This window comes from Cryptomeria japonica, chromosome 3 (genome assembly GCF_030272615.1).
Source record: "Cryptomeria japonica chromosome 3, Sugi_1.0, whole genome shotgun sequence".
In the NCBI taxonomy this organism is placed as follows: Eukaryota; Viridiplantae; Streptophyta; class Pinopsida; order Cupressales; family Cupressaceae; genus Cryptomeria; species Cryptomeria japonica.
Window position 1 is genome coordinate 525,581,848 of NC_081407.1, and position 27,695 is coordinate 525,609,542.

General features: G+C 37.0%; 1 protein-coding gene across 3 annotated transcripts in view; it reads left to right on the forward strand.

Annotated features, from left to right (window-relative positions):
• The first annotated feature begins 436 nt into the window (after positions 1-436).
• Positions 437-27,695, forward strand: part of LOC131075071 (protein ABIL1) — an 83,778-nt gene continuing 56,519 nt past the window's right edge. Inside the window, exons 1-8 of one of the 3 annotated variants that reach the window (XM_058011867.2) lie at positions 441-760; positions 1,213-1,295; positions 1,384-1,534; positions 4,436-4,535; positions 4,780-4,872; positions 5,015-5,057; positions 5,182-5,237; positions 5,470-5,576. In XM_058011867.2, coding sequence (XP_057867850.1) covers positions 584-760; positions 1,213-1,295; positions 1,384-1,534; positions 4,436-4,535; positions 4,780-4,872; positions 5,015-5,057; positions 5,182-5,237; positions 5,470-5,576 — 810 coding nt within the window. In that variant the 5' untranslated portion in view covers positions 441-583. Of the gene's footprint in view, positions 761-1,212; positions 1,296-1,383; positions 1,535-4,435; positions 4,536-4,779; positions 4,873-5,014; positions 5,058-5,181; positions 5,238-5,469; positions 5,577-27,695 lie in introns of all 3 variants that reach the window. The other 2 variants (XM_058011866.2, XM_058011868.2) reach the window with 2 other exon arrangements.

The following is a 27,695-nucleotide window of genomic DNA, read 5'->3' on the forward strand; positions in this document are numbered from 1 at the left end:
TTTTCTCAAACATAGGTATATTAGTTTGAGACAAACCTTTCTCAATGAATATGACTCTACCGAACCATTTTTACAAGTGAAATCCATACATTAAATTCACTTGTCACTTGTACAATAACAAAATTGACTTTCCTAAACATATATATAAAATTTGTAGACATGTTATTAAACTTTATAGTTAAGAAAACAAAATTATCATCCAAAAATCGATCCAAAATAACAGCTGTTGTTACAATCTTTTCTTCACTAAATTTTTAATTATTTATAAGTTGCTAATCATTATTCACTTCAACACCCAAAATCCTACATCATGATTTCTGTTAATTTTTTATTTGAGTGGAAATTGTCATGAAAGCATTTATGTTCAGTACAACCTTCCTAATAAAGTGCAGGGTGAGAAGAAGGTGAAATGTGAAATTAGCGTGCTGAAAAGTTGTGCTAGTGGGGGGCAAGCGTTTGACATGTGTAGAGTGTAGGTCCCACTTTTCATCACACTGCGGGCAATGAAATCATTCACTTGAATCCCGCCAGAACAAAAGTGAAACAGCAAGTACCTTGTGAAAGCAAAACCAGTCTCCCATGAATGCATTCAATATGCGCCTTTCTTATACACCCCACCAGCGGAGGGACAATGCCAATGTCGATTGCAATGCCAGATGAACAACCTCCTCCATCCCAGGACGAAGAAGAGGAGGTGGCCTGTCTCACTTACGAGGAAGCCTCGATGCAGCAGAGCAGCCATTTCCTTCACAATCTGCAGGTGCTTATCTGTTTTTTATTTTCAGATTTATATTTTTTTCTCGTCTTTGGTCCACTATATTCCTTACAAATATATTTTGTTTTCAATTCTCTCCTTCATGTGATGATTTGTTTGGTTTAACTATGTAGTTTGAATCAATCTTCATCCACCTTCATCAATCTTTCATGAGTAGTAAGAATCTACATTTTCATTACCATGAATGATTCAATTCACAGTTAACAGTTGTTGCATCTCACTGATGATAAAATTGGGTTCTTTTGATTCATCACAGATCAACTATGGGTGGATGAAGACTGACTTAAAACTATACAATTGAATCCCCATAAATTGCCACATAATTAGATACACTGCAAAAGCAGAATATTTATGAATGATCAATTCACTCTGTTTTTTTTCCTTATTGTTGTTTGTACATAGTATTGTTTACAAATGTATTGCATTGGTATGAGCAGGAGCTGAAGAACTTAAGGCCACAGCTCTACTCTGCAGCAGAATATTGTGAACTATCCTATGTCAACAATCACCATAAACCAATGTATTCCTCGTTAGTCGTTTATTGTGTTTTCTATTTGTATAGAGTTGCATGCATTGTGTTGATATATGTTTTTCTTGCCTCTTTGCAGGGTAGTGGAAAGTTTGAAAGACTATGTAGTGAAGGCTCTGATAAACACTGTAGACCATTTGGGTTCTGTCTCCTACAAGCTAAACGACCTTCTTAGCAAGCAAATTAATGACATTTCTTCTACACAGCTTCGGATTACCTGCCTCAATCAGGCATGTTTATAGTGCATATTTTTAACTATATTGTGTCTACCTGTACCTTGTATATCTTAACACAAATATTTTTATTCTCAATTGTTCTTGCTTTGTGTAATTTAGGGCTTGTTATTTTATTTTGTTGCACTGCTATTCATATTTTCTATTGCATTTTGCACGTCACAGGCAAACTTTAGTAAAATAAATACAGACTGTCACTTGCCTAGGATGGTAGCCTATATATATGACTAAGCTCCTAAGACATATTGACATAAATTCTCACCGTTTAAGTTGGAGTTGATATTTATATTTTGCTCCCAGTCAACAGTATTTGTACAAATTGGCTAGGAAAATGGGAATGCCTCGTCTCTTATACGTAGTGCAACGTAAACGAGCTAAAAAAATATAAAATTAATAATACTGACAATGTTCTATATCAATGCATTTATTACTATACAATTAATTGGTTGTGAAAAATGCGGTAGTTTGACCTATTGTATGAAATGAATTGTGCTAAGAAAACAATATAAAAATATTATTCCACTCTAGCGATTTATCTATGTAAATGGATAAATTACTCTGCAGTGTTCTGTGTAAATTTATTTTTACGCAGAAATTGGGGTGGATGGGTAGTCAAGTCCTTTGCAGAGTTGTCTTTGTAGCCAGACCACCAAGAAAGACAAGGTTGGTGAGGGGTTTCCGCTTGAGAAGGGCTTCATGCTTCGGCCTTGTGTGGCTTACAAGGAAAATTTGACTCCTAATCAAGAACACCGTACCAGTTGTTTTTGCAGCAGGAAACTATACGCAAGCATGCCAGAAGAGGGCTAGAACTTTCCTATAGGTGCTTTAGAGATTTATTGCCGTATGGATGTGACTGGCATTTCTTTAGTGTTTTTCATCTTATCAATTTTCTGCAAATGGTCCCTGATTTTTCTCGGAGAGGGCTCAGAATTGAAGGATTTTTTTTCGGAAGTGCATTTGACCAACTTTCTGCTTAGTATCTCATAAATTTTCTTGGCAACACTGGTTGAGATAAATCCAGTATTTCCCCTCCATGGGGCCACTAGGAAAGATGATCGTTACAAACGTTCCGTTGAAGGGAGGTCCTCTAGTAGAAAAATACCCCATCATAATTTATCTTTCAATGACTTAAGGTTCTGAGGCTTTGATGCTCTTGCGGGAAGTCAGGACTTTTCACATTGGCGACACAATAACTTTACTTCTATTCCTAATGCCTCCTGATAAGATCAGCGATAAATTTTTCTATACCCAGCAATACTGGATTTTTCCTCCCATATATATCTGAATTTATTATCTTCTCAGTTGGCCAGGTGCTGTACGACTTCTCAAAAACAAATTCACCGTGAATGTACAAAAATGGATATCTTTCCAGGCCAATGAAATGTAAAGAAAGCGTTATCTTTTCTAACCAGAAAAATGGATTCAAGGGGCCACCCCTTGAGGCTAAGCTTGTAGTGGATGCGCCTCAGGATATAACATTCAAGTAGATAAGTGTGCGTGTATACATACACATGCAGACATAACTACTTGAAGTCTATATCCTCAAAGAAACAGGAAAGGTCAGGTTGGATGGGGTTGGGTTCCAATGTATCTGGTAGGTCCTATCCGCGAGATAAGGATACTGACATTGTAACTGGCATGAGCAACCTGTAATGCATCATGCAAATTTAAACACATTCTCACCATCTATTAGCTGTGAATTCACTGGCTAATGGCATAATAGTTGTTCTCAATCATTGTTAACCATGTCCTTAATCCACTGGCTAGTTGGAATTTAGTTATGCATAATATGCATTACAGTCCAAACTATAGTGGTAGAGGAATATCAAACAGCAAAGAAAAATAAAAATAAAACTAGGATGCAACAACTATGGAAAACTGCGCTGGCCAACCTTCTTCCTGGCAGCATTGCATGCCAAGAAAGTCTTAAAAAGCTGACTACCATCTTCTCTTACCTGAACTTAAACTTGCTGTAAACAATGTGAAATTTGCCTCTAGATTTTTGAAACAATCTTCATGAGAGCAAAGTGGTCTAGATGTTACCCAACCAAGCCTTTGGCTTATAGATGTCCAATTCTTTTGCAGTAACAAGGTGCTGTAATTCTGTAATTATTGCACTGATATGCTGAGCAAATAATTCTCAAGCATTCGGGGGAGATTTCATGTCATCATGTACAATTTTATGCATTAAGGGGCCTAATTTCTTGTCCAGAAAATACTATTTAGGCCTAACTTATCAGTTGTCAATTCATATTTAAAGCTGGGATATAGATGGATAGTGAAGAACTTTGAGTGACTTCTTGGGCTGTATGGTTTTTTCTCTTTATTATCTGGCTTCTTTTGGCTGCATTCATGCTGGTATGAATAACTTCTAATATGATCTGAGTTTTATGAGTGCCAATATAGTAATCATATTTAGCACTGTAAGGAAAATAGCTTGAATACTTGCAGCGCTTCCAGCAATTGGAAGAATATAAGTTAATTTTAGAAGAAAATTAATGAGGCCCTTTGCTCATCAGTGGGTTTGGGTACAATAACACAACATAAATGTGTTCTGATTTACTACTTAAGGTGCAACATTAGCAATATTGTATCACTATGCTCTATGAATAAGTCAAATCAGCCAAGTTAAACCCAAAATTGTGAATATTTTAACAAGTTTGATATCTTACCATCCAAAGTTGAATTGGGCTAGTCAATGATCTACTTTATAATTGGCTTTCAGTATATGTAATTTATGTTTGCCATTTCTGCCCTCTTTTATAACGAGTAAAAACCTTTTAACTGTAAGCTTAGATTTGCATTTTAAACAGGAATCAATAATTCTGAAACTTGAAATTAAGCTAAAACTTGCAGTTGTATCCCTTCATAGAATGATATAGGATGTGGAAATTGCAGAGGCTCCTTAAATGCCAAGAATATATTGATAGGGAGGGTCTCATGCAGCAGTGTTTGGTGGAGAGGAGTCCAAGATACCACAAGCATTATATTCTTCCACGTAAGTTTGAAATTTGTTTCTACTTTATATTATGACTGTAGGTGTGATTTAATGATTCCAGAACAGCCAATGGTGATAATGAATCCAAACTGTCTAGAATCATAAAGACAAACCATGTCCTCAATCAACAAAGTAGCTTGCCTGATCTTTGTTCTCTTTGCATTTATAAACATGTTTTTAAGTCTGCTGTATTTTCAAGTCTATCTAATCCCATCTTTTATTCTCATATACTCTGTAACAATAGGCTCAGTAATTGAAGAGTCTGAGGTCAGTGCAGAAAAACTGATGGAGACTGACCAATATGATGAGCAGACAACACCTTCAGGAGTATATCCGGGTATTTTTACTTGGTTTGATCTCTTTTTCTTCATTTCCTAAGAGTTGCTTTTGATGTGTACTGAAAGATATTTATATCTGCAATACTAGCTATGCCTTGCAAGATATTGTTTAAATAATGTTTTGTTGAATTTTGTTAATAGAAATTCAGGGTGCAACAAAGGCTAATTCAAATGCTTCCTTAAGGTAAAATTTACTAGCAATCTTTTGACATATGAGCATGAAATATGTAATATAGTATTTCTTTGAGAGGTTAACATGATTTTGCAGAGTCAAAATGATGTACATGAACTGTTTCTTATACCTACAGAGATGAATCTGCATTGATGCCTTCAGCTATGGGACCTGGATCATTCTTCTTCTTAGGTATCTTCATCAAACTTTGTGCATTCTAGAATTGCAGGAGCTTTTCTAAGTAAGATTTATTGTTCTTCTGTGCATTCTAGTTTTGAGATTCAAGTAGGTATTGAACTCTTAAAGTTCATTGAGAAGATGGTCCATATTTATTTTAATTGGCTTCATTTAAAACTTGAATTGGTATGCATCCTCAAGATCCTGAACAATGTGGCACTTTCAATGCTTTTCATAATTGTGGCAGACACCGAAGTTCCTATTCCATCAGTTTCTTCACAGTATTCTCGAGTTCATTCAACACGTCTGTCTCCTGGTTTGACTACTTCAAGTTCCTTTGCTGCTGGACGGCGGGTAAGATCAAAAGCTCTGACAAAAATGCTGCAGTTTGTCCTAGACTGTTCTGATTGCACAAGTGATTATTCAAAGAAGGCACAAGAACTAACTAACAGTTTGTCCCCGAATTAATCTTAAAGCGTACATAAAGCACATATCGTTTATGGAAATGCTGAAATGGATTAATAATGGAAAATTTGCTTTTTGAGAATTCTGGTATCTGTTTTTGACCTCTTTGTTTGAGTTGTAAGGATGTTTAGTATGGTATCCATGGTTTTAGAAGTGAACTTAAAGGTAAAAAGAGGCTCAACTTGTTTATTTATGCAAATTCAGTTTTACACAAACACCTTTTATAAGAAGACATGCTTTAAAGCAAGATGTATGGGTTTACAAATAGGGTCTTGAGGCCCAAAATTAACAATTTGTGCTTTGTTAGCTTTATATGAGCCATCTTCTACGAGGTTGTATATTATTACAAGAACAATAGTTGTTTTGAGGACTGTATCGTATGTCATTCCCCTCATCAATAATACTCAGAGAGTACATTTGTTGCTCACAGTCTTTTTGGAAGGATGTAAAAATAAACTGCCATGGACTGACCTCAATCAGTACAGTTGACTTGGCAAGGTTAAGGGATCATGTTCTGGTCTTTTATGCTCACATTGAAAAATTACCATCACTGTGCATTAATATTCCAGTGGGAACTAAGATATTTATTTGGAGTGTGTGTTTTGATTCTGAGATTTGTATCAAAAGTTGAGAGTTTATTTATTATTTCTTGGTCATTCGTTGGGAAGAACTATATTCTGTTTCACTGGAGTCTTGAGATGCAGTCCTAGACATTTTAGCATTTTACATCATCTAGAACAGTACTGAGTTATGGCTGTTTGTGTGATTTGAAGCTTTCATAAGGCTTGAGGTTTTAGAATCTATTTATTTCTAGAATGATATATTCCTGGACATATTAGTATTTTACATTATCTAAAACACTACTGAGTGATGACTATTTGTGTGATTCGAAGCTTTCACAGTTCGGTAAACCAATCAGCTTGGACTCATGCTATTAGTATTTGGAAGATTACTATATGTGCCCATTGTAGATACCTAAAATTGTCCAGCCTAATTAAATAAATATTTATTTGTTTAATTAATTCATTTATCCTTTTTCTAGCCTTTCTCTATTTAAATAAATATTTTTATTTATTTAAATTATCCTTTCCCTAAATTAAATAAATATTTTATTTATATAATTGGTCTCACTTCCTCCATTAATTAAATAATTATTTATTTATTTAATTAATTCATTAGCTTTTTCACTCTATGATACATGTCATTTATCTCTTAATTTTCCTCTACCCACCCTTTCATTATTTTATTATTTTTCCTAACTACCCTCTTATTATTTTATCATTTTTTATACCTACCCTTTAATCCTAGCTAACCATTTATCTTTTCACCTCTTAATCCTATCCCTCCATTTTCTAAGGTCTTCTTTATTTAAGAGGATTCTTTCATTTTTATGAATCCTAATAAGCAATCTAGCATTGGAGCGTATTTTTTGCATTTTAGCATTCTTGTTTTGCATCCATCATATTTCAAATCTTCATTCACCATAGCTTCTTATGTGTGTGCTTCTGAGAGCATCATTTTTGGAACACAAGATCTTGACTGATAGAAGTGCAATGGAGTAGTTTTTATAGCATGCATGTGTGTTTTAGTTTAGATTTTGGTTTGCATTATGTGCATTTTGCAGGTACTCTATTGAGGATATTGAAATAAATCTAGATCTTGTTCCATAAGATCTCAGATATATATTTTTCTGCATCCACACCCATAACTAGTATTTCTAGGTACAAGTCACAAGTGACAACAATGATTTCAGAATATTGCAACACTATCAATATTATATCATATTGATGATATTCTATATTCAATTGAAGAGCATGGTCAACATATGTTGTACAATAGAGTTTTTAGTTTGGGGCGTTGTACAACAGAGTTTTCAGTTTGGGACTCAACTACCAGAATTCATGTTTTACAATTTTATTAAAGGCTTGTATTATGTTTACTAGATAAACTTAAAGAGTGTAAGCCGCAGGAACCCAAAATATTCTGTAGAACAATATACAATAGCTCGGTATTCAGTTTTAAGCAGTGTTCCACGGCTGTTGGGGACGGGGAGGCGGGGGGACGGGCTTCCGGGTCGGGGGGACAAAGGGAAAAAGTTACAGGGATGGGTTTCAGGGACGGGGGGACTTGGGCCTGTGGGGGGGGGAACGCGTTTCCGTGGAACACTGGTTTTAAGGAAGATACCAAGTTATATAATCTGAAGAAGAAGTAAATGTTGAAATATTAATATCATTAGTTGAAACTTGAGAAGTTCATAATTATTTTATAATATTGAATATATCAGAACATTTTGATTATAAAATACTTCTGATGTTTGTTCCCTTTCTAGATTGACACTAGAAGTCTTCTATTTCATAATGCTTTTATGGGTGAATCTAATTATGTGCCTACACTCCTTTTAATAATGGCTAACAGGAATCATATCCTTTTATCATTCTGTTTCTTGTTAGGCTTCCCTTTCGTATCAATGAAAAAAGTAGAAAGTCTTAATGCATTTTAAACCACAACAATGGGAAACATTTGAGCATATCGAACGGGAGAAATTGAAGTCTTGCTGAAACTGACTAATTGATTATAATTGTGAAACTCATATGGCTCATAGTTTAGGATCACATGCCCATTTGTGTCACTCAGTAGCAGGAAGTAATTATTTAGTTTCACGGCAAGCCCCCATTTTTCAATATGTTCTGCCTCAGAAAGCATAGATGTTGAAGGATATTGAACTGTTAGAAGTTTTTTTTTGGCGTTAGGCCTATCTAATTGGTATATTCTTCTACTTAACTAGACATTTAGTACTTTGCCTTGTTCTTAAGGATTTGATTCATATTCTCATGAATCCGAGTTTGGCAAATTCCTACGTGGTTCTTCCTTCATCAAGTACTTGTGACTAAGTTTGTACTAGAAAATGCAATCTTTTTGTTAAATTAATCACAAAGCATGAAATATATATGAGTCGTCCTTTGTTAGGTAAATTACTAAATCACGTGCATAGGCAACTTAATTGATTCATATGCAAATTTGTGTTGAGATTATAAGTTTGGTAACAATTTTTCTTTCCTTCCATTTTCTAAAGTGAACTGTTTATATGGTCAAAGAGCAGCATAAACTCATTTTCCTCCAGGCGCTCTCTTTTAGACGGATGCTGAAAAACTTCTGTTCTACTGTTTGTTTCACAATTACTAATGTTCCTTTACAATCTACACATTTTGTAATTATTTGAAATCACTTCCCTGCATCAGGCTACAATCCTCCTTTGAATTTTAGAGGTCAATCTATGTACAGAATTGTTTGGACACTAGGCCATTACCTTTCATATAAGCTATATTCTAGATAGTAGAATGTTTTGGAGCCTTTGGGAATCAACCTCAAACCTAATGTACGGAACTATCAACTCAAGGTTGCAATGATACAAGACAAGACATGAATGAAGACAGAGAAGACCTACATAACAAATTCAATCCTGCACCTACAACCTTGCCGACAACTTATCAGTCACCATATGCATCAGGATTATCAATAGACCACCAGTAAGGTGCTTCAACTTTTAAAAATGTTATGCAAGTTGGATTAGCTGACAAATGCATTACTGTAGTAATATGTCATGTGGAAGGCATTTCCAGCAGGGATATTGCATTAATCATGTACTTGGATGGGTATTTCACTTCAACTTGAAGCTGTTATCAATATTGGTTGATAACATTTTTTCCATAAATGGTTCTGGTGTTAAATGTAGTCAAGCTTAGGGAACCAACTGAAAGTTCACCTTTTCCTTGCAGCAAGGCTTCACAAAAAACCTTTGTTGGGAAAGGTTTGTTACACACCTTGCATAATAATAATGCTAAAAATGTAAAATAAATTTTTAATTATGGTGCATCTTAGAGATGTGGGCATCACAATGGGTTGGTGACATTTTTTTCTTTAAATGGTTTTGGTGTTCAATGTAGTCAGGCTTAGGGAACCAACTGAAAGTTCACCTTTTCCTTTCAGCAATGCTTCACAAAAGGCCTTTGTTGGAAAAGGTTTGTTACACATCTCGCATGGTAATAATGCTAAAAATGTAAAATAAATATTTAATTATGGTGCATCTTAGAGATATGGACATCACAATGGGTTAGGCATTCTTGGGGACACTTTATATTGTATGTAACATTGATTAAATATTTAATATGGATGTCATATTGGGAAAATATTTAATACTGGGAAAATATAGTACCAAAAAGTTGATGCAGGGGCCATGGTTTAGAAGTACATGGTTTACCACTAATACTGCTTAGTGGTTTTGTACAATCTTCTTTCTATAACAATAAGTACATGATTTTTGTTGAGGTTGGCTTGTGTAACCTTTGGCTTGTTGGCTAAGGTCGGATTGAGTATCTCATGTAGGTTGCATATGTGGACGCATGGATTGGGATGTGTGGCTACATGGCCCTCATTTGCTTGTTCACATGGTGGAATGCAACTAGGGTGCTTGATCCTTTAAAGGCCTTGCATGGAGACTTTGCATGTGTTTTGTAATCTTGTTTCTTGAGATAACGTATCGAGCATGTGGGTGCTTTTGGAGGTTGGATTTTCTCTCAAGAGGGTTTTCCTTGGGTACATTCAGTGTCATCTCGTGGTATGCTTGTTCTTCTTTTACATTGTGGATTATGAATAGTTGATTTGCATATTTTTCTTTCATGAGGGTTAAGTGGAAATAATATATATATAATTTCCTTTTAACCTTCATGTGAACATATGAAGGTTCTAAATCACAAACCAGAATTGAAATTGAAAACATCAAGTGTCCAATTTATTGATTGAAAATTGTGAAAACTAGCTCCACAAACATGATTCGGACAAACTGAAATTTAAATCTGATAGTGGGGGATTATTAAATAATCTCATATGGTGTTTTATAACAGCCAAAGGCTATCCTCATAACCCAACAAATTACTTATTTAAAAAACAAATACATCATAAATCATTTTCTCTCAGCCTTGCTTAACACCTAAACATCAAGGAAACTGCTCCCTTTCAGTACATTGAACTTCATGGGATAACTTGGACAGCATCTCTAGATACTAAACTAATGTCAAACTGATTTATAACTTGCAAAGTTAAGCAATAACAAGTCTGAAACAAAAATATTAGTGGAGATGAAATCGAGAATTCCTATGCTAAGACTATCTCTGAACGGTGACTCCAAAGTTTTCGTTTAGACCCCTAATCCGCATATGACATCTTCAATGTCTACTTCCACCAAAAGCCTGCAATAAAATGATATGGAAGCCAACCCCGATTGGCTCCCCTTTCATCTCTTTATAGTTATTTCTCAAACATGGCACCTAAATTTGAAAGATTGTAGACTATATTGGTAAAGTGTAACTCCTAAAGGCCTCTCTCTCCTCATGTGGTGTCAATTCTTCAATGTGGTCAAGGAATCATGTCCATAGGTCAATTGCAACTCCTTTGAAATGTGGTGCCCTCTTACAAAAAACTGATTCCAATTCAAGAGGTAAAGTGTAACTCCCACCTAGTCAATCCCAACATGCAAGATGCTCTTTGCAAAGTAATTCCTTTTATGAACACCTTATTTTTGGGTAAATGAAGTTCAACATGCATAAAATAATTATGACATGCAAGAGGTCCACCACACAATGTACCTCTATGAGAAATTGTTACTCTTCAACTTCCAAAGTGCCTAGAAGATGCTTTTTCCACTATATATGCTCCATTTTGAGAGGGGAAACTTTTGAATTCATATTTCAATGTGGAGAACTCATCCACACCAAGGACACAAAGGTTAGATACATTGAAGTGAAAGTTAGAAGCAAAACAAATATTTTTGGTGATGTCAATCGCTCAAGGCTCTTGATGCCCCTGCCTAAGGATTCCTTTTTGTAGTTACAGACAATGCTAAATGCCATCATAAGTTGTCCCAGAGCAAGCAACACAGCAGTGAGTGTGATACTGTTAATGAGATACAATGGTTTATTGTTCATTCGAGATCCTTTCATTTGTAATTTTCATTGTATTTGGTGAATCATGGAAGGAAACACAAGGTGCAATCTTTTCCTTGCCAGAGTTATCTTAAATTGGGTTTCTCTAGGGTATATTTTATGTGAATTGGGTGTTTTTGTTACCTATGGTTAACATCATTTGATGCTGGTTAAATTTCCATTGTTCTATCTTGTATTAGTATGAATTGGATCATAATCAAAATTAATTTTTACTCCATTTAAGCATATTTTTTGGCACAGCAACAAAGAGAATACATTTTGTAATGATACTTTTATTGTAAAAGAAATTCTCCTTTTAGCAGCAAAAATTTGATTCAATAGAGCAAAAAATTCAGACTGATGTTGTCATCCACCTACGAAGTTCTATCCATGCTAAAAACAATAATCCAATCCAATATGTGAACGATAATATATAATACAAAATATTTAGCCTAGAGGTTGCAACCTTCAAAAAGCAAAAATGTAAATGAAGAGATAATTCTGCAATTGATGCCCTTTAATGAACTTTCTAGCCTCTTTTTCTAGCTAAAATTAGGTTTGGTTATTGTTGTGACCTTTTCACACATCGCCCCTTTCAATCGGGGACCCCCTCTTTCTTGCTTTCTGTGTTGTTAGTTTAGGGTTTTGGCAGCATAGTGGGCAATTTTGAGTTCCCGTGCCCGAGTCTTGGACTTTTGATCATGCCTAATTGTCATTTAGGGTTTTTTGAAGCTATAGGATCAAGCTCGTAAAGTTGAGATTTTAAATGATCCTAATTTTGTCTAAGTGTAGACCTTTTGGGCGTTAACGTGTTTTTGAACGTCCTCGTCGGTGATTTTTAAGTGCTAAGGTGTTTCGGGACCTTTTGGAGTTGTTTTCTTGCTCCTAGGAAGTTAGTCAAATTGATTTTGCACTTTATCCCGATAGGTTTTCTTGTGTTTCGCTCAAATTTTTGGTGAATTTGCCTAAGTCCAAATGAGTTTTCATTGAATTTTGAAGTTTCCTAGTGATTTTGAGTGAAAAAATCATCATTTTCCTGATGAAAATCCATATTTTAAGGGTTAAAAGGTTAAAATTCCACACTAGAGGTGCTTTTCCCCTCATATTCCTGACTACCCATGATTTTCTCCACTCAAAATCCAGACTAGACATGAATTCCCCCAGGAATCCAGATATGCTCTGTTTTTCCACCATTCAAAATCCATACTAAGGGTGATTTTCCACCAGATGACTAAAATTTGACTGTGTTGGGAATTTTCTTGACTACCTACGTTTTTCCACTGGGAGTGTGGATGAAGTTGCGGATGACTAAAGTGATGATTCCTGACATGGATCGATTTTCCACCAGGCCTTTTGTGACAAGATTTCATGGATTTTTATTTGGATTTTCATTCCAAACCCCAGGCGAATTTCCATTGGGGATGTTTTGATGATTTTTGTGTCCGTATGATTGTCCAGACATGGGTCGATTTTCCCCCGGAGGAGTTTTTGTTCTAAGTGATGAATTTTTGGTTGGGATTTTTATCCCAATGGGGATCGATTTTCCCTTGGACCCAATTGTGCAAAGTTGATGAAGATTTTTGACGGGATTTTTATCCCTACATAGTGCGATTTTCCCTTGAAGGGGTATTTAATAATTTTTAATGATTTTTATTGGGATTTTTTTATCCCAACTAAAATCGATTTTCCCCCAAGTGACCATTTTGATTCAAATTTTGAAATTTTTTAAATGAATGGGCCCCAAATTTAATTGTTTTTACGAAGTGCAACGATTATTTAAAAAATAAAAAAACAATTAATAAATGATTTGCAATGAGCATTTAATAATTTTCACCTTCTAGAAGCAAATCGACTTTTGCCAGGCAAGTATAAGTACAAGTGTTTTATCCCACATTGCTTGTGTGGTGAAAGTGAAAGGCAAAATCAAGCTTAAAAGGAGGAGGCCGGCATTATTATATTATTATGTTTGCCAGGTGTATTTTAGACTAAGGCGATTTTTTTCCTCTAGCTGGTGATTTTTAGTGAAGTGTCAAGTTGACACATTGGGCTAAAAGTTGGTTTTGTTATTTATTTTTTTCCTCATTCCCAGCCAAGGTGATTTTTTCTTAGCAGCCATTTGAGTGTGTTGAAGCATCATTTTTAGACTTAGGCAATTTTTTGGGAAGGTGGCGCCATTTTTGGGAGGAAGACGATTTTTGTTTTGGGAGGTTTTTACCTCCATTTTTGGTGATATTCCTCTTTGGTGTGTGGCGCCATTATTGGAAGTTGCTGGTTGATGTTCTCATACCTGATATTTACCTTCATTGCTAAGATTTCTTACCTTCATTGCTGGCTGGAACTTCATTTTCAGACATATATCTTCATTTCCAGCTCAATTCCAGCCTAGGCGATTTTGTCCAAAGGCTGATTGGAAGCATTTTCAGTCAATTTACAAAGCTTTTAAGAGTTGTTGCAGGTCTGTAACTCCATTGATAGGCGGCTGTCCTCAGAAAACTATCATTTCCAGCCATTTGTCAACCTAGGCGATTTCATTTGGGAAGCATTTTTGCTTCGTTCCGGGGCCATTTTCTGAGTTTATCATCATTCCTAAGGGTGCTGTTAAGTCTGAAAACTCCATTTTCAGACTTGTCTTTAGACTAAGTTTTCATTTCCAGCCCTACATACATACTCAGAATTTCTCATGTTTGCCTTGGAAAATCGATTTTCATCAAGTTTGTGCACATTTGGGTGATTGCAACATGTTTTAAGAGATTAATTTGTGAAGTTGCAGGTTGTCTTCAGATTTGCTGGCAGCCATTGTTGACCTTGGAAGGTGTCTTTAGACATAATTTTGTGTGAAAACACAACCTTTCACACCTTTCCGTAGTCAATTCCGATCCGGTATACTCCTTTGCACTCTAATTTGAATAGAATTTCTAAGTATAAGGAGGTGTCTTCAGACTTTGGTCTGAAAATTATTGATTTTAATGAATTTCATGAGGGTTTTATACCCTAACCTTGTCACATTTTGCATTCTATTATTCAAGTCTATTGAGAATGTGGATTATTTTCTTGATTTCCATACCCAAACCTATCTAAATAATTAGGAAATCAGAATTTTTGTCAGGAATATTTTCCAAGGTTCTAACTTCTAGCTTCGTATAGGTACGATGTCGAAGTCCGGACTCAAGGAAAGGAGAGAACAACAGAAGATAGTTGAGACCGGATTCTATCCAGAATCCAAGATGTCATCCAGATGGAAGGAGATTACAGACACGAACATGCATTTCTTGAACATGAGCCAGATGCGACAACGTATGTTCGGAATTGGAAGTCAGATTCCTTCCCCAGCCTATGTGAACATTATGAAGACTGACATTTATTAGGCCGTTGGATTTCCGCAATCCATATAGTGCAGTGAACTTATCTTGGAGTGTGCACGATGTTATGATCCTCGCTTCCGAATGATGAAGACTCCTAAGGGTGCCATCATTGTCTACCTTATTAAGGATGTGATTGCTGAGGTGTTTGGAATTCCACGTGGAGTAGACATGAAAGATATAACTAAGGATGAATATGAAGACAGATATAAGAAGAAGATGGATGCATGCAAGACCGTAGTAAACAAGGAGTGGATGATTGATCCTAGGACTCATCATTCCAAGGCTCCCAAGACACTCATGTGCACAGACTTCAAAGATGAATACAATGATTTAGTATTCCTTCTTAACCGAGTGATGGGGATGCCGCAGGGTGCAACATACGATGGATGGATGTTCTATTTCATCCAGGATTGTCTGAAAGGAACGTTGATTAGTTGGTCTAAAATCATAAGTGACAATCTGGATTTTCAGTTGAGAAATGTGGAGCGGTCCAGATCATTCGCCATGACTTCCTATTTGGTGTACCTACTTGCACGATTTGATACATACAAGGGATTGATACGCAGAGGTGAAGTCGGGAATGGACAAGGACAATTCAGGAGTTATGAGTGCTATCCACAGTTGAACATGTATCGAATTGAAGATTATAAGAGAGTGAATGATGTATTCACTATGTACATCACGCGAATGTTGCAAGGTGGAATTCACAGGAGGTTGTCCAAGGAGGCAACAAAGCTAATAGAGAAATATGGATTGTGGTATATACAGTTTCCCACTTTCACATACCTTAAGATTCATGGATTTCAATCTGAACCTTACAAGCTTCCTAGGTATGCTTCTAACAGAGTGATTTTGTTTGAAGTGGTGAGACAACTTCTGGAGTTTGATTCTATCCAGAAGGAGAAGCACATAATGGGCATGTCATTTCCTATTTCAGTGGGGAAGGCATTGGAGGTTTGCCAATCTGTCGTAGCAGCTAGCACAACAGTTGAGGAACTTGCATTCTATCGATTTGCAACATATAAGAAAAGAGAAAGATTTGATCCAGATAAGAAAGTTGGAAGGATCAGGGGAGAAAAGTTCATCCACAAGGTAGACATAGAAGATTATTGGGCCAACCTGATGGATGAGCAAGCAGTAAAGAGAAGAATGTGGTCCAGGATGTCAGTGGATTTCATGAAGATGTGTGGACTTTTTCTCATTCCTGATCAAGTATTAGATGATAAGGATCATACACATCCACAATATGAGAGTGAAATGAAGAGGGCGATTTTATTGCCTAACTGGTCAGAACTAGAAGAAACAGATTTGAATGTGTTGATGAGAGAGGTCTTGAGTTCTCTCGAGCATGGGTGGATATTCAGATGAACAAATTAGTTGATATGGGTGTTGCCTTCACTTATGAAAAGATGAAATATGAGGAATCCTCTTCCGAAGATGATTAGAGGACTATCAGTGATTCCAGGATTCATGCGGATGAGGAGAGTCAAGCTCCCAAACGAAGGAAGAACACACCAGGAGAAGTCAAGGCTAGAGGGAAGAAGATTGAGGAGGTTAAGAAGAAGAAACAAAAGACTATCATTCCTTCACCGCCGCTTAGTGTCTCATCAATCAAGGAAGTTGAAGTGCCAGAACAGAAAAGGGAGTTGATCAATGTTCAAACACAGTGATATTACCAGAGAATATTCAAGATTTACATGCCACAGCGACATCTACTCCACCTAATGAGGATGATGATCAACCGAGATCCCCCACTGTCCTTTTGGAGGTTAGTTTGGAAAAGAATGTATATGATTTGACCAGAGATAATCCTGATGATGATGATGTTATCTCGGCATTGAGAGGGCTTGATCGAGAGATGTGTCTTGATGATGGTATGGAGATGGCCGCTATTCTTGATTGGCTGATGAAGAGTATGGAGAAAAGTAAGAAGATGGTTGAGGCACAGCCTATTGATGATATTGATGACTACTTAGCTAGGAGCAATAAGGAGAAAGAACCTAAGAGAGATGAGATTTTGTCACACATAGCTAGAGATGAGACAGGAACGCGGATTGCGCAGGTGGCTGTTCCTATTGGAGGTGTGACAGCGGACATTGCTACTCCCATGGATTTCCAGATTACTTCAGTTGCCCTTGGCTGTACTACAAAAGAGTAGGAATTCCAGGAGGTTGGTGATACCCTTAAGGCAATCAGTGCGAAATTGGATGGAGAAATAGAGAATAGAGAGAAGTATGAAGCAAAGAATATCAGAAGTAGAGAGTACATTGTGGGGATAAGGCGTGATAATCCTACCCTTATTTCCCCTACTGCAATTGATCGTGGACTACATTCACATTATGAGGCAGCGAGAGATACACTCTTGGAGGTGGAAAAATGGATTGAAAACACAAAGAGATAGGCAGATAATTTCCTTACTCAGTTTGTCCAGGCATTTGACAGGACAATAGGGCTCATTCAAAATACAGTATTTGGAGGGAGTTTGGGAAGAATTCCGACCTATTTAGGAGAAGACTATTCCACGCCTCAGAGCTTTGAATAAGATTCCTAAGTCCACATTGATCAGGGAGAATATTGTGCACAATGGAGATAGATACGATTTCCATGGCTGGTATTGTTCATTAGCCATGAAGAAATCAACTTATGAGAGCGCACAAATAGGTTGTGCAAAGATGGAAGGATCAATTCATGATATTCAGTTGAAGATCCTTGCCTCAATTGAAGAGTTGTTGGGAGTTGATGTCAATGAAGCCAGTGGTTTACACTTTGCTGAATTGAGAGACAAAATGAAATTTATGTATTTCAATTAGTTGGACTCTTTGAAGAAAAGTTGGATAGATGATTTGGTCTCTTTGTTGATTCATGTTCATAATTCGCAGAAGCTCATGCCAGATTGGGAGAACACTTTGGATGCTTGCTTGGATGCGTTGGACGTGATTGATTTATAGCAGGATATCTTACCCAACATTTCCATGGAGTTAGATTTTGTATTGGCTGGCTAGATTCTTGGAGTATGCTAGGAGAGAGAGAGGTGTAGGACGAAATCTTCTAGAAGATTCTCTATTTGATGACTAGGTATCTTTCTATTGGGCCATATGTTGGTGGCTCCATTTTTTATGTAAACCCTAATTAGGGCAACTCTAGGGTTTTGTTGGCATGATGTTGGCCCTTGATTTAGTTTTAATCTTGGCCATCCATTTTGTATGAGACTCTATATATACCTCATTGCCTCTCATTTGTAAGAGAGTTTTTGTAGAATTGTTGGTATATGCTGTAGCTTTTTGAATATAAATCATTGTTCGACTTGATGGTGATTTTGTCTTTCAAGTGTTGTCTTGCATTCAAGGTTCCCAATTCCTCCAATTTAGATTAGAATTTGCTTTCAATGTTTGATAGATTGAATGACAGAATTGTTGAGTATATTTGTGTGGAATCCATTAATCCATACCACTAGCCTCTTGCTAATTGTAAGTGCGCCTTACGTGGTCAATTGGAAATTTATGCAAACTTAACTTCGATTATTATACGTCCATTGGTATGCATCAACTTGGATGGTCTCAATGTTTGATGGTAGTAATTTGAAAATCTATGAAGTATACCTTAGATGATTGCACTAAGCTCGTGTCAAAATCTGTTCAACTTGATGGTGAGACCTTGCCTAGTTTGATTCCACTAAATTTGTTCATCATTTCCTACATTCCTAGGCTTAGAATAGATTTCCTGAACCCTATTCCCTTTTGTCATTTATTTAGAAAGTCTTGCTAGAATTGAGTCTAGAACTACATTGCTAAATCCTAAGTTATCAGCACACCTATTCCATATTCATGATATGCAAAGTTAATTCGAACAATTGTGTAAGTCCCCAAGTGAAAACAACAATTCACATCGACCATTGAGTTACCCACTCGTCAAGACCTGACTGTAGAAACGTTGGAATCATTTTAGTTGATCTTACCCTTAGCATGTGAGGTGATTTTGTTCAAGACAGGGTAAAGTACTTTGGTATTTTATTCTGAATGTTATGTGCATAAAACACACATCAACAATTATCCACATAGTTGAAACAAAGCTGACTTCTAAGAAATCAACAATTCTAGAGTCAAATGATGACTATCCAAAGGTTTGTGTGTCGGGTGTCAATGTTTTGTAAACCTACATTGCAAATGATGATAAGAGAATAATTAAGGATATAACATGCTCTTCCTATTGGGAAAAACATTGCCTGCAATACTTAACAACACTTGATTTTTCTACAAAAAATTCTCATATACTCAAGTCATGTCTTCCTCAAGTAGATTCTGATAATTGATGAGATACATGGATATGACTTTGTTTTATAACCTTCTTCTCTCTTCAATAAAAAAGGATAGCTGGGTTCCACGATAATTCAACCTCATAATTCAACTTTGAATGTTCTTTATAGACTTAAATTTTTGTAAGACACTATTAGGAGTAGTCAAGATCTTGCGAATGGAAATGGGTGATTGTTGTCACGATTTCACACATCACCCCATTGCAAATGGAGACCCCCTTGTTTTTGCTTTCCTAGCCGCTTTGTCTTAGGGTTTTAGGTTTTGCTTAGGGTTATGTGAGTCTGGCAATGTTTTGGATTTCAAGCTTTCAAAGTGAGGTGTGTTAAACCAAGGGTAGTTTCTGATTGAAATTCCAGTCTAGAATGATAAGGAAATGTAATTCAAGATGACAAATTCCATAAAATGCAAAAGCGCAACAAAATTGTCAAATTGTCAAAAAAGTGAAAAGTTGTCAAAGTTGTCGATGTTGTTAAGGATTGTCAAGAAAGTGAACAAGGAAAATGTTAACTTGGAATAGAAAGAAAATCATGGAAAAATCATTAATTGTGAAAGAGAAATGAGGGGAATATATAGGGAAAAGCGGTGAAAATTCCAAAGAAAAAATGTTGTCAAGGATAATTTATCTTGAAAGAATTTCAATTCCAAATACAGAAAATTGTTAAGAGGAGAAATAAAAATCTTTGTGCAAATCGATTTCCCACTTCATATTCCATGCTTGGAATTTCATGAGAAGGTGAAATTTCTGACCAAAATTTCCTTTCCATGGTGAATTTCCACTAAAGGAGGTGAAGGAATTAATAAAGTCTTGATTGGAAGAGGGTGGAATTTGACTAGGTAAGTGCAATTCCACTCTCTCAAGTGAGAAATTTCCTTTAGGTGTCTAATTTCCTCTCACAATTTCCACTCATAGAAGAAAATCTGCTCAAGGAATAGTAAGTCGGCCAGGGTTTAGAGGATAGAGGGTGGGATTTCCTCTCCTAAGTGCAATTCCGCTCCCTTCATTGCTTGATAGAGGGAGAAATCCGCTCTAAATTAATTTCCTTCCCCTCTCTAAATTCCACCCAAGGGTTTGCTTGATAACATGTTGCAAGTTGAAATGCTGAGTCGGCCTCCCTAAGGGATGATGCCACGATTGACAAAAAGGACATCAAGTCAGCCCTATAAGGCTAAAAGAAAAACAATTTAAATTTCAACTAGGCTGACCTCATGAGGAGTATAGGTGGCATCTATATATGAGGGTCAAAGAATTCCATTTCAATATCAATTCATTCAAAGCATTCCTAACAAATTATAAGCAGACTTAGGTGCGAATTAAGCAGAGATAAAGTAAATTGAGGGCAGAATTAAGGCAGATTTAGAGCAAATTAAGGCAGACCAAAGGCGAATTTTCAAGCAATTACCTTGCACATGGAAGCAAATTACATTAGGACTTGGAGTGCGAATTTGTAGATCAGATTTGGAGTGTGAATTGTAGCAGGCATTGGAGGCGATTTTTCCCAGCAGTCAAGTGCGAGTTGTAGCAGGAGCAAGACACCATTGTCCATCAGAAATCAGACTTTGCAAAGCAGATTTTCAGATCAGACCTAAAGGGGCTCATTTCCCAGCAAAGGAGAAGTACAAACATCCTGTTTTGGAGGCGATTTTACCAGCATTTTGATCAGATTTCTGACTTACAACATCATTTTCAAGGGAAATCTGAATTTTGAAAGAGGAAAAGGTGCCCATTTGAGAAGAGTAAAAGTGAAGTGCAGATTTGAAACAAAATCAGAATTCAAATCAAGACTTACATACATTCCCTGTTTTCAAATAAGGAGATGGAAGATTTCATGATTTTAATTGATAAACGTTATGTGAAAATCCTTCCACATATGCAAGAAATTTGTTCAAACTTTCATGATTTTATCATCACTCTTTCTTGCATTTTTCTTGAGCATTTTGAAAGTAGTTTGGCATCCTTTCATTTTTTGTAACTTAAGGTATTTCATGTTTAGGTAAATGTCGGGCGCAACCTCAAGACAAGCACAAATGAAGAACGACTTCAAAGGAGTACTCCCCGAGTCAAGGATTGTCTCGAGATGGAGGAACATTGGTGACACCAACCTAGGATGCATCAACATGGAGAACTTCAAAAAGCAAATGTATGGGTATGAAGGATACAATCCCTCAAGGATGGCAAGGAGGATGACTTGAAATGGAATCATGCAAGCTGCTTGTTTCCCTCCCACAATACAATGCATTGAGTTGACTGTAGAGTTTGCTAAACACTATGATCTCGAGCAAAGGAGGATTGTAGCTCTTGATGGCAAGGTGTTAGCACATCTCATTGAGGAAGCGATCATACAAGCATTTGGAATTCCCTCCTACAACTCCACAATTTATAAGACAAAGGAGAAAGCAACAAGATTGTACAATGTTGGAGCTGAAGCTTGTGTGGAGATCATCAATAGCACTTGGATGGAGAAACCAAGAATTCATCACACCAAGATGCCCAAGAAATTTCTTAGGTCAGATTTCAAGCAAGAGTATGGAGACCTTGTCACACTAGTAAACAAAAGTATGGGATGCCCTCAAGCATCTACCTTTGAGACATGGATGTTTTATTACATTGAAGAGATATCAATTGGAGTTAAGATGATCCATTTGGCTAAGTTGATAAGTGACAATATAGATGAATAGTTGAAGAATTTGGAGCATTTTGGATCATTCTATATGAGTTCGTATGTTATTTACATGTTGGCAAGAAATTATTAGATACAATTATACAAAGGATTGACATGTAGGGGGGCAATTCAAAATGAGGAAGGACAAGTTAAAGTATATGATTGCTACCCTTAGTTGCACTTACATAATGTTTCTCATTTCAAGAGGGTCAACAGTGCTTTCTCAATGCATATTGTTAGAACACTGCGAGGAGGTACTCATAAGAGATTGTCACAAGAAGCAATGAACTTGGTGAAGAATTATGGATTGTGGTATAGTCAATTCCCTAAATTCACTTATATCAGGTTGCAAGGATTCTCATTTTTCTGAGGTATCGGCTTTCGAGGTATCCAACTGATACAATGGTATTACTAGAAGTTACAAGGCAATTATTTGCATATGATAAGATCCAAAAGAAGCATAGGGTTGGAGTAACCTTCTCAATCATAATTGGAAAGTCAATTGAAGTATGTCCATCAATGCAAGTAGCGGAGAAATTAGAGGAATTGCAATTCTACAACCTTGCGACTCATACATCAAGAGGAAATTTTGACCCCTTTCATAAAATTAGGATGGTTAGTGGAAGGAAATATAGGCGTAAGGTACAACTTGAGGATCATTGGGCAAATGTAGTTGATGATGTTGAAATTAGGAAAAGAATGTGTGCCACGGTATTAGTTGAGATGGTTAGAGTTACCCAAGTACTTCCCGTGCCAGATCAAATTGAGGATGATGGAAATCACGTTCAACGTTACTATGAAGAAGAAAAGGATTAGCCTCTTCCCACACTTAATTGGGCTGATCAAGAAGTAACAAATCTTAATGTGTTGATGGGACCAATTATGGCAAATACAAGGAGATGGATAAGTCAATAGGTTAACAAGTTGAAAGAGAAAGATGTTCATTTAACCTATGAGCTGATGAGAGACTTGGAATCATGATCCTCTAATGATGAGATGATTCAGGAATCACAGGAGATTAGAACTGAAGAAGATAGAGATGAACAACAAGATAGAAATCGTGAGAAAGGGAAGAATGTAGCTGAGAATTCATAATCCAAAAAGACAAAAAGGCAAGAGGTTCCAAGTGAGGAACCAAGACTAAAAAGATATGTCAGGAACAGCTCATTCATCAACTAGTGCTTCTTTGGTACAAGATGTTGATCTTTTCATCGGAAACAATGTAACATTTATTACAAAGAATGAGCTACAAAGGGAGGTTGGATTAACTCCAAGTGTGTTGGACAGATGAAGTGTAAATGAGTCCTTGGAATCCATTCAACAAAAGAGTCAAGAAAGAAGTTCTTCTCAAGGCATGGGAGTTCCTCTTGACAATCAACTGAAGGATCAAAAAGCAATTCCAATGGAAGAAGCTCTTGGAAATCCAGACATGGAATTTCCGAATGAAGATCTCAACAAGGGGATGATATCAGCATTGCGAGAAGTTTAGGAACAAGAAGAATTAGATGAGGATGAAGAACAGTCAATTCCTGAATGGTTGAAGGAGTGGATGAAGAAGAAAATTATAATAGAAAGTGATTCAGCAGATGAATTGGAAGAATTTCTAAGCCGGATAGGTAAGACTATGGAAAAGAAAAAAGCAAAGAAGTATTCCAAGATCATAGAAGAAAGCTTTGGGTTTTTCAAAATCTAGACTACAGTTCCAATGGTTGATAAGGCAAAGGAAGATATCATTCCAGAGGAATATGATGTTATAACATTTGATTTTGGGCCAACAACTAAGGAACAAGAATTTGAGGAATTGCAAAGTTCCGTACTGACTATTATGGAAAGATTTAAAAAGGAGGAAGAAAAGAAGAACCAGTTAAAGGTAGAAAATAGGCAATTGAGAAACTACATACAACATTTGATGAATCCTGTCAGGAAAGTTGAAGGAAGATTTGTGCCTCCTACAACACTTCCAAAAGAATCAATTGATGACTTGAAGGGAATGAGGTCAATGACTCAAGCAACAAAAGGATAGGTTGGAAGTGTTTTGGATAGAGCGAATGGATTAATGGAAGAACTGGTTCAAGTGTATGGAAGAGTTGTCGTTCTCTTGGATAGAATTCAAGCCATAGTTGCCTTATGTCAAGAATTTCATGTTGTTAAGGAGAAGACTATTCCACGTCTACATGTATTAATGAACATTCCTAAGAAGACTTTAGTTGATGGAAATGTGATGGAGGTGAACCAAGCATTTGATTTCCACAGTTGGTATTGTGCTTTGATTATGAAAAAGGATGTCCCTGAAAGGGTAGAGAATAATTTCATTCAAATAAAGAAGATGATCAAGGATATTCAAGATAGAATTCTTGTTGCAGTGGAAGCTGTTGACGTGTTTTTTATGACAGTGTCGAACACAGAATAAAGTTGCCTAATGGTCACTTCACTCTCTCTTGATCAAAGTACAATTGCATGCTAAGAATGCAAAAAGTTCAAACAATCGACTCCAAGGTTCCTTTATGCTACGGACGTGACTCAGGTGGCTGATGTGATTGTTGGTAATCCAAGGGGCCTTACGTTTGCATTGTTCTTTCACTTCTTTGTTGTGGCTGGAACTCCATCATCGGATATGACAATTCTGCGATGCTGTTGCTTTGAACGGACTAAAATGAACTGAAAGAAAAGGGAAAGGGTTCAGAAGGATCTAAATCTACTCCTAAGGGCACTGATAACAATGAATAGTGCTTTGGTGGACAAATTCCAAATAAACCAAGCCCTGCTTCGCCAAGATCAGCTACAACTCCGCAAGAACCGGTGCAATCTTCTGGGGATTATAGAGGATTTTCAAATCGAGAAAGTACATTTGAATACCCAAAAAACAGCGCAATCCAAACGACCATCTACAATTGAACTTAGCACAAATTTAGGGGGTTCAGGCTAACTTTACACTGCAACTTACAATCAGCAAGATGCAAAAAGTATGAACCATGGAAATTCATCAAACACCATTACAATTGAAATCAAAGCACTATACTACTTCTACTCTAAGTGAGGAAGGTGAAACCATGCAAGTTTTGAAAAATTAACTTAAGTGGACACCATCAGAGAACAATGTTTCACTATTATTTTCTCAAAAACTTATCACAACAATTTCATACCCAGCTCCCTCCTTACAAATGAGAGGGTCACCCCTTTATATAGGCCTCAAGCCATGATTACATGCAAACCCTAATTAGGGTTTTCCCTAAAAGATTCTCCACTCAAGATGCAACAAGGTGGGAATCTCCAATTAATAACCCATTATGCCCATGTACAATCAATTTAAAGAGCCTAAAATAGCGCACACTAGCACATTAAATGTGCCCCATGATGTTGATTATGCTTAGAATATAACCGACACCATCATAAATGCCCATCATTCTCCTAGTGACGACGACATGCATGGAGAATTTGTTTTAAAACCATAAATGTGACGGCTGCATGCAGTGAGATGCTTCATTAATTCAACGTCCGTTGACTCGGCTGCCACTTGGCGAGAAAACCTTGGAGAGAGAAAACTTCAGGAGAGAAGAATGCCCTTTCCATTTTGGCGCCCCAGTCCAGTCTTGGGCGCATTTTCACCATGTCCATGGATTCATGGATTTTTCCACCTGTGAATGCCTTTTCCATTTTGGCGCCCCAGTCCAGTCTTGGGCGCATTTTCACCATGTCCATGGATTCATGGATTTTTCCTCCTGTGAATGCCTTTTCCATTTTGGGCACGAACTTTCAGTACTTGACCCATTTCTGGCTTTCTCTGTTTGCTGTTTGACTTTTCAGAATTAGAATTGTTTGTGAATGCCTGATCCTTGTCGCCTTGGCTGACTGACCCTGCCAGTAATAACTTTCCAAAAATAGAAACTTTCCAGGTGTCAGCATTAGATCCCTAGACAGGGTGCAGTAATGACTTACTATAAATAGAAACTTACTAAAAATAGAAATTACTAAAAATAGTAAGTTTGATTTTTGGCAAAATGGCGACATTCCGAGACTCGGAAAAATCCCTAAAAATAGGGACTTTCTAAAAATAGAAAGTTGCTCTGTTTGGGCTCAAATTTTACTGGGAGGTCCCTTGAAGGGTCCTGATTCCAGTTGTATGTTCAGTTTCTTCAAAACCCTAACAGAAACCCCTAAAATCAAGGACAAAAGGCATAAACCCAAAAACAAGACAAAACAGGCCCTAGGCTTAGCTGAATTTGCTCAAACGAAAGGCAGACTTGACCAACATGACCCCCAAACACTTGCAAAACAGAGAAACTTACGAGACTGCTGCGAAAAGACCCCAAAAACGCAAGCCAAAAGACTGGGAGGGCCTAAAAAGTAGGGGGTCCCCATTTGCAATGGGGCGATGTGTGAAAACGTCACAACATCTAGCCCCCACCCGAATAAATGTTCCCGAACATTTCAAAGACAAAATCTAATCCACGGGTGAAGTGTTGAAAAACACTTTAGGGCAAAATGCAGATTAAAGCACATTCATCTAATATTGCATAATTGTGTGCATATGCATTAATTCCATCTCACAAGACCATCCAGACTCCTAGAATTAGTCATGGCAAGCTATAGGTATCCATACTTCAATAGCATCCGGGACATTGCCTCGTTGCCAGTCAAGTGTGCATAGCTCCGACGAGGTTGTCTCTGGAATTCCACGAATATTGCTCCACTGCCAGCTAGGCGTCCATAGCCCCGGTGGAGTTATCTACATATTCCCAAAGCCAATATTTTGATAATTCTTTCATTTTTTCATCTTTTCTTTTCTTTCTTTTGATATTCCCTTTCATTTCCGTCAATTCCTTTGGCTCGTAAGCAATGAAGCCTACTATGGGTTTGGAGATTCCAGTGGCGCTGAAGCAAGATGTAAAGTTTTCACCAACCATAACTTCTCCTATGAGATCCTGAATGACTTAGAGCAATTGACTAGGCGTGGGAAACAACATCATCACCTCATCCACAAACAGGAACTCCAAACAATTTAGGCCACTCCAAACCCCCTAAACCTAAGCAAAACCACTTGAGCGGACAAGCTCAAGGGAAACCAGCACCAAAGGCTGAAAACCAAAAATAAAAAAAAACCAAAACCAACGGGGAAACAAACAAGAAAGAAAAACAAAACAAAACAAGCCAAAACCCCAAAAACCAATGAGAAAACAAACAAAGCAAACAGAAAGGAAACCTACTCTAATAAGAACAAAAATTTCGAACGGACAATACCGACAAGACCTAAATATATACAACTCCTAACATGATTTCTCAAGATGTGCAGGAGCAACATGGCATTAGTCATGGTTCGAAGCCTTGCAAATTCATCTTTAAACTCAGAAAAGTAATCTTTCACAATACAAATCTCAAACTCAAGCAAGACTTTAGGAAAAATTAACAACTGTGGCAACTCATCGGGACCATGATCAATCCATAGACAAGTTCTTCCTAAATCTCCATAATCAAATTCATAGCTTTCAAATTCGAGAGCAAGGAAAGAGACAACCTGGTGGTTTTCGTGCATGGGTGAGAATTTTGGCGTGTCATCCATTGCTTCATCAGGTGGTCGAAGCTGGTGGTGTATCATCCCACTTGCATCTGAAACATGCAGATTGGGATCGCATTCAATGGCGAGCAAACTACGGTGTGAGCTGGATTTGAATGGGAACTTGGAAATAGAGGACATTTC